Genomic DNA, 15696 nt, shown 5'->3' with positions numbered 1-15696 from the left:
AACTGAAGTAAAAGCTGGATATTCTACTTCATGTCTTGTTCCCCTCTCTTAAGAGTATACTACCCCATCACTGCTGCCTATCCAACACTTCTGCCACTTTAATTCACTAACACAACAAAACATTAAGCAAGCACAAGAAAAGGCAATTTTCCTTCAGTGGGATGAATAACTTACAGGACACGACAATTACCTAGTCCAGGACAAAGGCAGAGAGTCTACGTGAAGCAGAGGAGTCAGGATAGAGCAGTGAGCCCTTTCCCTTTGGCCACTATTTCAACCCAGCTGCCTGTGGAACCATAGCCTAAAGCTTCTTAATTGGGAAGACCAATTTAAAAGGTTCTTGCCCACCTCACCCAGTCTGTCTTTTAAGGAGACTATTTTTAACATGAATCAAATGCCTGTTAGGGTTTAGAGCCAATCCCAAAAACAGCTGCAGCTGTAAGTAGATAGAAGTAACAGAAACCTTTTACATCTGTTTTTCTATCAGAGCAACTCTTTCTTTAGAACCACAGCCCTACATCTCAAAACCACAGGCATTCTCAGAACACCAATGGATGCCATCAAGCACTCTGTCAATCTCAACAACAACAAACCACTTATCTAGTTCCTTCATGCAACAACACTCTCAAATGAACCTAAACATAGGCTTCCCCGGCTGTAAATTCAGAGCTGGACTGCCTATAACTTGTGCTGCAGAGGGAAAGACAAAAGAAGCAAAGACACTCCTTGAGAGAGCAGAGAAACTTGAGGCAAAGGCCATTTGCCATTTGTGATATGCTTAAAAAGAGGGGGAGCTCTAGGAACTTTCTTTTAAAAATAGTAAGACAATACCAAGAATACAGTTGAACTCATTTTACTCAGAACTGAGTCTGAAAGTCTGTGCCAAATAAAGAATTTTCAAAGCATGGCTGAGAAAATACCTTCTTTTTAATTTTCATCTAGAGTGACATTTATATATCTTTTTACAATTAATCTGATAATCAGAGACAGTGAAAGTTAAAAATAGCAAAACCTCTCTTCAAGAGGCAAATAAAATGAACAGAAGAGAAATTAGCTGAGAAAGTCTGAGAGGACACATAGCTGGAAAGAGGTATGTCCACAGGAAAAAATGAAGTTCTAATTTTTTGATCACTAATGATGAATCCTACTGCTTACAGAGTTCTCTCAACTCCTACAACCATGACAGTTTTGGAAAACCTTCTGGAAACCTTTGGGAAACCTTGCAGCAACACCATGTTCCAAGCAACTCTCAATAAGCTAGACAAACACAAAAATACACCTTCAACTAATCTCTCAAGAGGAGGTATCACCAGCTCCCACCTGTGCTAGTGTATTTTAAGGCCATAAGAAAGCATTTGGTGACTCAGGAAGCCAGGTGACAGGCCAAATCCAGGCAATGGGTTTACTACCAGCTGGATCATACTTACATAGGAAATTAGGAATTCACATAAGAATGAAATCATTACTGAAACCTATGTAATGATACTAATAAAGCAACAGATTTTTTGGCTGACAGTTAAAGAACTGTGAGCTACATGGGAAACTCAAAAGAATTACAGAATGGTTGAAGTTGGAAGCAACCTCTGGAGATCATCTAGTCCAACTCCCCTGCTCAAGCAGAATCACTGAGAGTATGTTGCCCAAGACTTTGTCCAGACAGCTTTTGAGTATCTCCAAGGAGGGAGACTCCACAGCCTCTCTGGGCAATCTCTTGCAGTGCAGTCATCCTCATAGTTTTTCTTCACATTCAGACGGAATTTCCTACGCTTCAGTTTATGCCCATTGCCTCTCATCCTGTCACTGCGCACCACTGAGAAGAGTCTGGCCCCACCCTCTTTATGTTCTCCCTTAAGATATTTTTCAATGCATTGATAAGACCCCCTCTCAGTCTTCTCTTCTCCACACTAAACAGTCCCAGCTCTCACAGCCTTTCTTCAGATGAGAGATGCTCCAGTCCCTTCATCATCTTAGTGGCCCTTTGCTGGACTTGTTCCAGTAGCTCTCTCTCTCATACTGGGTACCCCAGAAGCACCAGGGCTGAGCAGATGGGAAGGATCACTTCCCTCAACCTGTTGGCCATGCTCTTCCCAATGTAGTCCAGGATACCATTGGCCTTCTTGGTCACAAGGGCACGTTCCTAGATATGGTCAACTTGCTGTCCACCAGGACTCCCAGGTTCTTCTCCACAGAGCTGCTCTCCAACAGGTCTTCTGAGGGACACTGCTAACTACAGGCCTCCAACTACACTTTGTGCCACTGAGCACAACCATCTGAGCTCTGCCTTTCAGCCAGTTCTCAATACACCTCACTGTCTGTTCATCTAGCCCACACTTCCTGAGCATGCCTACAAGGATGTTACAGGAGACAGTGTCAAAAACCCTACTAAGTCAAGGTAGACAACATCCACTGTTCTCCCCCCATCTATGCAGTCAGTCATTCCATCATAGAAGGCTCTCAGGTTGATTTCTCCTTTGTGAATCCATGCTGACTACTTCTGATCACCTTCTTATCCTTCATATGCTTGGAAATGATATCCAGGATTAACTGCCCCATCATCTTCCCAGGGATCACGAAGAGACTGACTAGTCTGCAGTTCCCTAGGTTCATCTTCTTGCTCTTTCTGAAGGCTAGAGACACATTTGCTTTCTTCCAGTCCTCAGGTTGCTCTCCTGATCACCCTGACCTTTCAAATATGATTGAGAGTGGTCTAGCAATGACATCAGCCAGCTCCCTCAGCATTCGTGGAGGTATCCAGTGTGTTCAGTTTGCTTAAGTGATCCCTAATTCAATCCTCCCCTACCAAGGAAAAATCTTCCTTTCTCCAGACCTTCCCCTTGGTCTCCGTGGCCTGGGATTCCTGAGGACCAGTCTTACTAATAAAGACTGAGGGAAAGAAGGCATTCAGTATCCAAATTCAGTCATCCAATTCAACTCAATATTTTTCCTACACACTTAAAGGAGGGGCTTGTCTTGGTTCTAGTCACACTCTCTATCCATTTCTAAACAACTCTATCACAGATAGAAGGAAAAGAGACAAGTATAACCCTGAGATCTAGCTGATCTTACCTCATACAAAATAATTGCATGCCTATGGAGGGGCATGGTTCTCATACACCTTCATCCACATCCTGGTTATATTTGACCTTTCCACAACTAAGCACAGGACTGGGTAGGACATAGAGACCATCTGATCACAAGAAAAAGGGTACATGCACACCTGGATTCTCAGTCTGTGCCACCCTTGGCAATGCAAAAGACAATATTCTTCACTTCCCAGGATATTCTGGGTTCTGCCTATCCCACACTTGTTCTTGTTCTCCATTGCAAGAGATAAAGCGTAACAATTCCAGATTTCAGAGTCTGCACCTGCACCCTTGTCACTTTTGGAGTTTAAGAGAATGGTGCAGTATAATGAGCTTATACTTTACGATGCACTGTTAGGGTCTGGCAACTCTTGCTTCTGTCATATTTATTAAAATAAATACGTGAGATATATATCCAAATTCTAACACCACCAGAACTGTAACTTACTGTTGAAAAATTCCTCATAGTCAGTCTTCTCCACACAACATGTGTACATACGCAGAGCTGCTACCTTAATTTTCTAGAAAAAGATAAAACACAATAATTAAAGTATTCATCATGAGACCTACTAAATGCTACTGTTTTTGTTAAATACATACTTATATGGTCTTCTGAGAAGACTTCTCCTAAAAGTCACAAACACTTAAGATTTTTAACAGCATATTAAACTAGTATCTCCCAGGAATGACAGAAGTATAATTGATCTTGCCTCAAATCAAGAAACTGACTAAACAGCTTCTAGAATTTCCTTCCAAAACTAGTTTAATATAATACTTGTTTATATAAAAGTGATTTAAATTTCTTTCCTTAAAAAGATCGCAAAGAAACCCATTCACAATCTCTGGTTTCCTCTAATAACTTTAACTATTGATGTATACAACTCAAAACGGCTTGAATAATTTAATTTTCAAACATTAAAAAAGTGATGTGCCAGTCACCTAAAAATCTTTTTTGCTGCAAGAACGAAAATTGACTAACTAAGCTTCACAAGTTAGAAAGGAATCCCAGATGATGGGATTCAATACAATATGTAAGATTCTTTTACCCTTCTAATTTTTTCTTGGCCTGCCATTGCACAAGAAACACCTTAAGAGTATCATGTATAGCTAAGACACATGTGCTGAAATTTTAAAGAGCACAATAACTGATAGCAGAGATCAGTGAAAAGAACTGACAGCTATTCCCCTCTACTGATATCAAGGAGGGAAATTATAAACTTCCCTAGCTGAGAAGGGCCAGGTGAGGAGGAGGCAGCATGGTGGTGCTATTTTTGTGTGTTTGTTAAAGCACATCTCTTAGGGATCATCTTAGTGCTCACTACTCTGCAGAGCTAAGAACATCCCTAGCACCCACACTCCATGCTTTTAGAATGGCAATTCAAAGCACCAAAACACTATTTACACTATTATTTACACTGACTAAAAGGAAGGTAAGGAAACTGCAGCTGTTTTCCTACCGTGGAAACACAGGAACTATTGTTTTTTCTTGTTCAATAGTCACAGGTCTTCTATCATAAATAAAGATTAGAAGCTTTCTCAATGATCAATTATACATACAAAATTTGTACAATAAAATAATTTACAGCACTTACTGGAGTTCCAGTACTGAAGACTTCCACTTTAAAGGAAATACTGTCTGGCCTTTGAGTAGAGCATCTCTGCAGTGAAACTCATTGCCTCTGACCAGGCATTACTAGATATTAAAATCATATTGTAAAGAACAGTCCCTGCCATGCATCCCTTAAATAAGGCAGGTAACACAGGGGAAGAACCGGTGAAATTTAATCATTGAGGTTTTGGTGTGGAGAAGAAGTAAGCAGATAGAGGAAAATTAGAAAAAAAAGAGAAATAAGAAAATTCCCTAAGATCTCAGAGAGCACTGGCGAGGCCAAAAATTAACTCAGGTCTCCTGAGCCTTAATCACAAAATAATTCTCTCCAAATCCAAGTCCCCTAGCCAAAAGTAGGCAGTGAAGCGTAGCAATTAAGGAGAACTCTGAATCAACACTCACAGCTAACAAGAATCTTTATTACAACAATATATACAGAAACACATGAAAGAAGTACTCTCTCTCGAGCCTTAGCATCACTTGATTAAAAGCAGCTAAACTTAAATCAAAATATCTCACCATCTTAAGTGCAAGTTATCTTTCCTTTATATTTACTTTCTGATGGAGGAAGACGTAACCAGCAATAGTTTCAGACCAGTCTTTGAGAAGCTCTGTTTTGTCTCGCAGACCTTCAAAACATCTTACAGCGTTTTAATTTCTGCACAGTTGTGCTCAGTCCCCCTAGTTATACCATGTTCACCACTGACCCCTTTAGGGTAAGTGGACAAATTTATAGAAGAAAAACCCAACAATTGATATTACAGAGAAATGCCTGCTCTGGTTCAGGAGTCCCAAAACAGACAATTGCTGTCGGCTGGAGGAATGCCTGCGAAAAATTTCTTCCTATGCGTTCCCTGTAATTAAATTATTTCCAGATAACTGCTATTGGTCACCACCAGAGACACAATGCTGATCTATGTGGATCTCTGCTTTGAGACAGTAATGTTACTGTGCTCTCTGATGCACAAATAAAGTGATAAATCAGAGGTTTGAAGAAATACAAAACAACTTAAGACTCATCTACAAACGAAATATAATACTCCCAGCTACGTCAGAGATGGAAACGCATAAATCAAAGCAGGTTCAAGCTCTAGATTACTATTCCCTATATCACAGAATGTAAATGTATTTAGGTAACAAACAGGATAGTTCCACACAAGTATTCCCCATATGATAAAACAAGGTTTTTTTAGAATGCTAAAAGTAATAAGCAACTAAAAAAGAAAAATCACCAAGTAAATGCTTTACCCATCTGCTATATTTCAGAGGTCCTGTGAAACCCATTGCTTCTATTATCCTTGTGAAGGCACCCACTTTTTCTTCGGATGGCTGCAAGGAATCTTTTGCAGAAAGATGCTGAAATATTTTTAAAAAAACTATCACATATTTTATCTCAGCAATTTAGTCTGATAAATCATTTTAGTTGGATGAACTACAAGGTTAATTGCTAATATTAGCTTTTTTGGTTTACTTTCTTAGTTCAACAAACAAAACAAGTACATACTTAGATACTCTCTACAAAATACATATAAAATCTACTTAACTGCTCCAGATGAGGAAGATCAGTTTTAACGCACACATTAGACATCAGAAAACAACATTGGTCACTTTCCACATTATATATCAACATGTCCCAAGGCCCAGACTCTTTAATGGTTATCCACTACAACTTCAATAGGCTTTTAAAAAAAGCAGGCTCTTCAGTAACTGCTGTCTCAAGACCACAAAGCAGTTGAGCTTCATCACAACGTGCAGAAAAACAGGTAACTTTCATTTAAGGTTTTCAAATGCTCAACAGCCTAACAAATATTTTGATGAGTAATAAGGCATGTATTAAATTATATGAAGATCCCACAATGACATTTTCTAGGCATTCTTGGGTTTTGTTTGTGCTAAACATTAAGTAGAATGAAAAAGATCCTGCAAACAGCATTAGGATAGAAGTTTAATTTAGACCACTTTTGTTTCACTAAGAAATTACAAACTTTTCCAAACAAACTTACAAATCTAGAGTTTAAAGCCAAAAATTCAAACACTAAAAGGAAGATTAAGCATTCAAGAAAGAAAAAAAATGGAGAAAAAAAATGTTGTGAAAAAGCTGTCAATCCAAGTTTTTCAGTCATTTAGGTGATTTTTCTTATCTACTTCCATTTCTTCAGCTTGAAATACAAATACCTGGATTGGTCCTAGTGCTTCTCAAGTAGTCTCATAATGCTAAAGATATACTTTTCTTTCTACTTGACATTCTTCTGCATATGAATCCAAGCATCACATAACAGTTTTGGCAAGCACCCAACTGGAAGCTCAGGCTCAAATGGTTTGTACAACAACCTGCTTTCCAAAATATAGCTCTTGTTTTTCCAAGTACGAGGTATGTTCTCTCCTTCTAGATACACCAGCTTTATTTGGAATTAAATCTTTTGCAGACAAAATGAACAAACAAATCACAGAAGCACAGTAAAATAAATCTATCCAGCCCTTGCACGTTCTATGAGTTCAGTCCTTGCTCCCACAAGCATATCATATTCTCGAATTATACATTGTAAAATACAATCTGTTCCATCTTAAAACTACTAAAATTACATGAATCCAACATTCTCACTGAAAAGCTCCTCTAGAATCTTATTCTCCTTGTAACTGATGAATCTTTCTATCAATCTAGATCATCCTTGCAGAAAATCCAGATCAGAAAAGTAATTAGTCCTTAGTTTTTACCAGGTCAATTATTTGCACTGTCTACAAACATGAAAGTAATTGTTTTGTTCCAGGTTAACTACATACCTTAAAGATCATTGCATTGATAAGAATCTTTGTGGTATTCTGCCCAAAACTCACCGGCAACAGTAATCAGCCATCAGTAAGTACAATTTGTGATCTAACAAATTTTCTAATGAACGTTTATATTGCACACTTTAATTCATTATACTATCAACAAACTACTCCACTTTCTCCCACATATACTTGAGGAATACAGCTGAGATTCATTATCATTGAGAATGCTCCCTGCTCGAAGGAGGATTAAATTACTTTAGGTTACTGGAATTTCACTCTAAATACTTTCTCCAAAGACAGTAATATATTAAATAATAAATAATAACAATAGTAATAATAATAATTAGCTAGAGTTACCAGATTTGGTAGGAAGTGTAGCAATTTAGCAACAAAAGAACTGCCATACATTACCAGAACAAACACTTAGGCCTGTATCCCACCTACAGTAAGGATCAGTAGCAGATACTTGGAAGAGATACTTTCAGAATAGAGAAATACAGCACACAGAGAGCAGCCTCCTGGGGTTACCTGCCCAGTTCTGGACAGTCATTCCTATGCTAGAAAACGCATCCACCCAGTCATGTTTGGCAGCTGCAGCTGGATACATCTTCAGCACTTTACTGAAATCATTTAAGCATTTAACCTCCACAGGCTATGGAGTTGTGACACTTAAATTTCACAGATTAAGTTATGCGAAAACAATTCCCCTGTGCCCGTTTTAAACCTGAACCTTGTTATTTCATTGGATGCCCCCTGTTTTCCTATAAGGAGCAGGAAATAATAAATTCCATTCCCTTGTTCATTTTTAATGAATTTCATAGTCTAGTATCATATATATGCCCATCTGTTACCTCTTTTTAGATTTCAAGAAACCTAAACTAGTCTTTTCACATACAAAAGCCTATTCTTTACAATCTTCCTACCACTATTACAGTAATTTTTGAAATAACTTTACTGCCAAACCTTCATTTATCTATAATATGAATGATTTAAAAAAATATATTAAAATACAGACATATCCAGTACAAGTTGCTATGTTTAATTAAAAATTAACTGCAAAGGGGACAAAAAAGGCAGCTTTGAGCCATAATCACCATGTATATTCAGCATTAGCATTTCAGATAAAATGCTTTGTGTTCTCATACTACCAATGGCTGTCAATGTTTTGACGTCCATTATGCCTAGTATTTAGGTGAATAAGAGGAAACATACTCAGTAACATTTTGGTATCCATCACTCACCTAGTAAGACAGAGCTATCCAGGATCTTCCTTAATACTCAGATCTTTGCTTTGAATGTTGGCCATTAAACCTGCTTACCATGTCCACTGTTACCATCCAGAACATCTGCCTCCACAAAAGTACTTTCTCTACCTCTGTTGCATGTGTTGGACCCAGTGACTCTACTGACACATACATGAAGTTTGAACCCAGTTTTTATTACACTGTTCTTCAAGCTTATCCTGTTCCTCCTGTGTAATATTATTCTCCTCCTGCACAGTAAAAATGCCACCTGAATCTTATGTCACAAGCTCCTTCCAGCCAGGATGGTAGGATATGCTCAATACACAACTTTTGTGTTCCAGTAATCAGTTTCACACCAAATTCAGAAGTACCGAAACAACCTTCATCTTCTCCACACTAATTAATATCATACCTAGCCCCTACTTAATTATTAGCTTGTTGTCATCTACAAATGCATTATGAAGTTTCCCTCACCACAGGTTTTTCATTATGCCAAGGAAGATGACTTAAAATCAAGATTATTATACAAAACATATACTGAGAAATTCAAAATATTTTATAACTTTTTCAAATTAACAATCTTATCAGGACACTGAAAGGCCTGCCTCCCACTGACTTTCCTGCATAATACCTGAAAGATAGTGCTCAAGGCAGTCAATTCCCTTGATTTTAACACCTAATACAAAAACAAGACAGCTGGAGTTCCCCATTAATTCTACCTCATTTTCCCACCAAGAGAAAGACAGTCAGGTTCACATTTCAAACGTGACTAAGCTTTTCTCTGTTCAAAATATTAAGGTTGCAGTCCAGGCACTTACCTCAAATCTTATCTCCACTCTTCCAACCTGCTTTCTCTCTGTTCATAAATCCTGCATGGCTTCTTACATCAAGACTATTTTAAGTAGGAAGTTTCCTGACTCGTCATTCTAGCTTTTGTACTCCTCCACTAGTCCTTTTCTACTACATCAAACTAGTTTTTCATCTCTGCTTTGAAAATCCTCATGCTACTCCTGGTTTGTTAGATCTACTATCTTATCATACTCTCCAAATGATGTTTGGGCAGGTATTAAAGAAGCAGTGCAGGCATAGCGATTAGGGTATGCACTGGGTCCAGTCTGGATTCTGTTCTTAGATCTGCCACTAGGTCACAGTGCGACTTATGCAAGCTATTTTGCACACTTCAACTTCCTTGTCTGCAAAAGGTTCAGTTTACCCTGTCAGCTGAAAAACACTCAGAAACTAAGAAAAGTTCTAGTTAAGAATTAAATAGCAACCAGTAGTTCTTTCCTTCCACATACCTCTCCTTGTTTTCTTTCATTTTGCCTTTCCACATCAAAATACACAATTCAAATTCCAACTGCTTGTTAATATTTACCTCTAAAACCACTAAAGCAAAATACACCATTAGTCAGAGAACTAGGAATTTTTTTTAATGTAAATTTTATTTAAAGGTCTCATTTCCCTCTATCCTCCCATTTCTCCTGCTTTTTGCTATTATATTCGCACTGAGATCACTACAGCAGGATCACAGTATTTATTAGAGAGATGCTGACACCCTTGGATTAAGTACTAAGCAAATCTTACAGAGATGGATGGTTCATGCTCCAGAAGACTTCTATTCCAAGATAAAAGACACAAATCAATAAGAGATGGATACAACACAAATTAACAAAATAATATTGACGAAGAGACTTTCAATATTAGTTGCACACTATAATTAGTCATAATTAAGATACTACATGACAATTTTAAGGCTTTAGCAGATATCAAAACTGTTGTCACCTTGTCACTTGTGTATATATGGAAAACTTCTGTGCTTCCTTCTTTGAAGGTAGGAAAGGACCATCTGCTGAAGATAAGAAAGGACCATCTGCCCTCACCTTATTACTACTCTCCTTAATTTAGATTCTTTCCTAACTGGACTTGTCATGGGAACCTCCCGGCACATAACCCAACTGTGACCAGGCTTTCCTACATTGGCACTTCATTTTCTAGAAAGGAACATAGTACTTCTCAAACCATCGGACCTACTGTTAATGCTATACTAAAATGTTTTATATGAAAATACTTGAGAGGTGATTCAGTTTTTAAAAATATTCTGTTACCTGTACCTATGTAATCCCTAGCACAGTGTGCCAATAATAAAAATACACTCTTCTAACCTTATTTGTGTTGTAAAACGTTCTATTTTGCTGTGTAATGGCTCCATTAGCTTGAGTCAATCCACCATAGACATTAGACAGTTGGAATCGTCCAGTCTTGTGTCTCTAATAAAAATGATAAAAGAAGAAAAAAAAACAATAAAAGTGAAGAGACTATTTGGTAGTGAACAATTAACTTTACACCAATTACCCTTAATTTGCTTCCAAGCCAATTATAGTTCACTCTAAACCTGCAGAACTTTGTATTACACACAGCACAAATTTATTACCGTAACTATTACAAATAAATTGGTTGTCATGTTTAATGCTCCATACAACATATTTTCTACTGCTCTGTAAGCATATGGCTAGAATACATTGGCAGACCACTCCACTCTTAAAAACTACAGGCTATGCTACTTAGATTTTCTGAGAAATTAATCCTACTTACGTTTTTTGTCTCTTACTAAATAATTTCCCTGGAGAGAAAGAGATTTTACAAGCAACCTTATAGCCATTCAATTGTCTTCACAGACAGGAGTTGAGCAAAACAAGTTGTAGAGGAATAGATATGTATCTCTCTAACCTCTATGTGACACGATTTGTATTACAGAGCTACAATCAATATTAGTATAAAATGGAATTAACATTGCAAAGCAGTGCTTTCAAACGGAAATAATATCACTATTCAACGTTGAGCTGTGCCAGCCCGACATACCATCTCACTGCTAGAAACTCCAAGACTATTGTAAAGTGGAGACATGCTCTATGCTGGCTATTAAGAGCAACCATGAATAAATAGCTTGTAATAGCTTCTTTGGAAAAATTACATCTAAATTAAGACTTCTGCTGTGTTATCTGCTAAAGACAAAAAAACAACATAGCTGAAATGAAAACAACAACTTAAAGAGTTGACATCAAAAGAAGGCTCCCTACTACTCCCTTCAGTAAAAAGACAGAAAAAGTTCACTTCTTTTCCAGATAGTTTTCTGATATTTCAATGAGTTAAACTACCTCATAAAGGGGTCTGACAAACACTAGAGCCAGCACAAGGTAAGAGTAGGAACAGACAGGAGGAAGAGTGGGAGCTCCTCCTTTCAGCAGCAGCAGCAGGTTTCTAAATTGCCTCACCATGTCCCACTGAACTTTCTAAAACCATTCTCTACTACTTAATTCAGAGAAAACGCTTTCTTCAGCACTTCAAGATGCCTTGTTTTGGATTTGCAGCACTGGTAAGCAGCTTTGTTTGCTTTCTCAGTACAGGTGAACCAAAAAAATTGGGAGCTTACATGCTCTTCTTAAAAACTTGATATTTCATCAATACATAGATGATGAAGTAAAACTTTTAGAAAACTCTACTCAAAAACTATATTTTTTTCTTACAGAGTTAGGCACATCCCAGTTTTTAGACACTTTAACGTACTCTGACATCTTACCTGGAAAATACTACAGAGCATCCTTTTACATTGGCCTTGGACCATGGTGGTCTGTAATAATCCACTGCATGCTGCTATCCATTGAGTTACTCCAAACTGGCAGCTCTGGAACAGAGAGACTAGTGATGAAGAGGAGCATCCACACAACTCAGAAACAGTTTAGTTGTCCTCTAGCTTCCACATATTTTTTTCGTTCATGTAACAATGTTCAGATTAAATTCCAAGTTTGTATTTAACAAAAGTTTTGTTTTTTTTAAAAAAAGTTTGCCTTTGAGAAAAGTATGCAACAACTAGCATTTGAAGGCAGAAATAGAATAACCAAGGGAAATAGTGGGCTGTCCACAATTTTTACATCTGTAGAACAAGTTAAGGTGCTTAAGAAGCATTATTCAGCTGAATGAGTGATCTGTAAGAAGCCCTCATCAAATTCTCTTGCTGGGTTTTACTAACTATCTGGTTCCCATCACACAGTCAACAATAAACACATAAATGGGTATAAAAACAGGTGTATTATTCCACTCTCCGCTTTTATACATCTTTCTGTCTTAAATAACTGGGCCAAAATGAGTAATTTTAATATTCCAAAAGCATACACTGTCCCAACAAGCTTCAGGAAAGGTGATTATTTTCTATCATTAATGAGAATTACAGAAAATAAGGAAAAGAGACAATCTTTTTTTCACCCATGCTTTTACTTACTTTCAATATTCAAGTAGGTACTACACTTGCTTTCTCCATACAAGCCCTATATTAGTACTGGGAAAATGTCTATATTATTAGAGTGGATGATATTTTTCTCACAAAAATAGCTTAACTTTTTAGAGGGTCACAAAGATGACTAAGGAACTGGAACATTTGATCTATGAAGAGAGATTGTGATTGTTTAGCCTGCAGAAGAAAAGGCTGAAGAGAGACCTTATCAAAGTGTGTAAATACCTGATTGGGGGGGGGGAGGGGGAAGAACAGTAAAGAGGACAGAGCCAGACACTTCTCAGTGATGCCCAGTGAAAGAACAAGAGGAAATGGTCACAAATTAAAATATATTAAAAGAAAATCTGTTTAAATGTAAGAATACAACTTTATTTTAAGGAAGATCAAACACTGCAATAGCTTGCTCTATCCTTGGAGATACTCAAACTTGACTGGACAAAGCCCACAGCAACATGCTCTACTTGATCCTGCTTTAAGGAGGGGCACTGGACAAGATTATCTCCAGAGGTCTTTTACAACCTCAGCAATTCTGTTCTTAAAAAAAAAAACAGTTTTCCCATTCTAAAGCAGTAAGTATCTCTAGTTCAATAAACTTCTGCTGCCAAACCCAAGGGAACACTACACAGATACCTGCAGCACCCAATACAGTCCTGACACACAGAACACCAGAAGTTCCCAGAAACTATGAGACTAGCAGATCTGCCAAAAGACTAGGAGGAAGAGAAGCAAAACCAACTTGAATTCCTGTTCCCCATGCAATTCTATTTGCACACTCACTGCTGTCCCTTAGGTGCAGTGTACCGCCTCCTCAGACTGTCCGTATTTAACTCTTAATGGATGAAAAGTGCAGCTCTATCAAGTGAGCTGACCTGGGCTTTTAAAAAAACAGAGGGAGGAGAGAGGCACTACCATGACGAATATATGATTAACAGTCACCACTGCGGCTCCCCTTTATTATAACTATGGAAAATCATTTAGTTTCTGCTCTTTCTCCATGACATCAGTACCCAGTAAGTACAATTCAGAAACCGATAAACTTCTAATAGTTTTCCTTTGCATGCTAAGCAGAGGCAAATTGAGATGTACAAAATTCTTACAACTGGTTTCAGATACAAAGTAATAGGAAAAGAGAAATGGGATTCGGTTAAAAGAGCCCTAGAATTTTGCATGAAGGTTTGAAAAAACAGCACAAAGAAATTAAAATAATCAATAGAAAAGCTCTCTTACAAACAATATTACCATTTATCCGATTGCCATGTACCACTAATACAGTTCAACAGACAGTTGAACCCATCTGGTGACTCACTACCTCTCTACCACTCCTCCTCCTGCTGGTCTTCCCCTCCTCTTTTGCTACTGATCGCCACAGTATTTAGTAAACTTTTTAATTCATTAAAACATCAGGAAATTAACCTTATTTTAATATTGTCAGGGTACTGTTTTGGCATTTAGCACCTAAAGATCCACAAATAAAATGCTGGAGCAGGCAAATGTAGGCAACAATACAGAGAGGTAAGCAAGGAGGAGGAGGAGGAATGGGAGGACAAAGTAGGACTCCTCATTTCAGTTGCAGTGAGCACTCAGGTAGGGCTCACCATGCTGATAAAAACCACACTTGAGACACCAGTTCCAAAAAAGCAGAGGATTAATTTTGTAAGAGGGTACAGCTCTTTGACTAAAGGTCTTCTGTGTTTCTCACAGATATTTCTTCATCTAGCATACTTGGCATCCCGGTATTTGTATTGTGACAGAATCTCAGAACCTAGTCAGATTTCACTGTTTTCGTTTCTACTGAATGTGGTATCTTGACGCAGAGACTTTAAAAGCTCATACACACAAAAAAAGGTAAGGGATAGATACAAATGCGTTAGTGCATTAGAAAGAACAAAAAAGCTGAGTGATAAGTAATACACTCTCAGGCCTTCATAGGAACCCAGTCTGTTCCACTTAACTCAGGAATTGGAGTCTTTATATGATTTTTGCTATCAAGCACCTCAAAAGTGAGAGGGGAACGTCAAGAAGGGACAGCCCCCATCCCACAGGGCATACACACCACGTCCACAGTGACAGAAGTGCTAGACAAATTTTCTCAAATACGAAGCCCCAACCAGGACTAGTTCAGTCTTGCATAACTGTTACATAAGTGCAACCGCTGACTCAAAAGTTCAAGCCTTTCTCCCTGCCTTTGCGAGAGACATCTGCCCCGGACATGGGAAACGCCTGAATCTTTGAGTGCTGCACCCTGAGAACAGGAATAAGCAGCTGGGTGCAGCAACCTCCCACAGCAACGCCAAAAGTCTAATTATTATCCACAAAACGACAACTCCTTTACAAACATCGTTTAACAGTTTTTTTCTTGTACACTTCGCCTAGGGCAAGGCCACGCTGCAGACAGGGAGCGCGCAGGGCGACCCGCAGGAGCCCCTGCGGCTGTGAGACGTCCGCGACCGGCACCGTGGGGAGGGGGACACCGGCTCCAGCCCACGGCTACGCGCTCGGCCTCGCACGCCGCCCGTCCCCTCGGCAGCGCCGCCCGCGGGGCCTGCGCCGCCCCGCCCCGTCACGCGGAAGGGGCTGCCACGCACTGCGAGGGCGGGGAAGGCGACCCCGGCCGCCGCCACTCACCACGGCTCTCACCAGCGCCGCCATGGCTGCTGCGTGCCGCTTCCGGCGGCGCGGCGCGCCGGGCTCGGCCCCTTC

General features: G+C 39.0%; 1 protein-coding gene across 5 annotated transcripts in view; it reads right to left on the bottom strand.

Moving 5' to 3' along the window:
* The window catches only part of LOC134147874 (ubiquinol-cytochrome-c reductase complex assembly factor 1), a 54765-nt gene extending 39069 nt beyond the window's left edge, over positions 1 to 15696 (bottom strand). For 4 of the 5 annotated variants that reach the window (XM_062589416.1, XM_062589418.1, XM_062589420.1 and 1 more), the window contains exons 1-5: positions 15622 to 15696; positions 12286 to 12390; positions 10871 to 10975; positions 5941 to 6048; positions 3532 to 3604 (exon numbers count right to left, since the gene is read on the bottom strand). In XM_062589416.1, coding sequence (XP_062445400.1) covers positions 3532 to 3604; positions 5941 to 6048; positions 10871 to 10975; positions 12286 to 12390; positions 15622 to 15645 — 415 coding nt within the window. In that variant the 5' untranslated portion in view covers positions 15646 to 15696. The remainder of the gene's footprint in view (positions 1 to 3531; positions 3605 to 5940; positions 6049 to 10870; positions 10976 to 12285; positions 12391 to 15621) is intronic. The other variant, XM_062589417.1, reaches the window with a different exon arrangement.

Source organism: Rhea pennata, chromosome 16, assembly GCF_028389875.1.
Source record: "Rhea pennata isolate bPtePen1 chromosome 16, bPtePen1.pri, whole genome shotgun sequence".
Taxonomy (NCBI): domain Eukaryota; kingdom Metazoa; phylum Chordata; class Aves; order Rheiformes; family Rheidae; genus Rhea; species Rhea pennata.
This window is presented reverse-complemented; position numbering and strand designations above follow the sequence as displayed.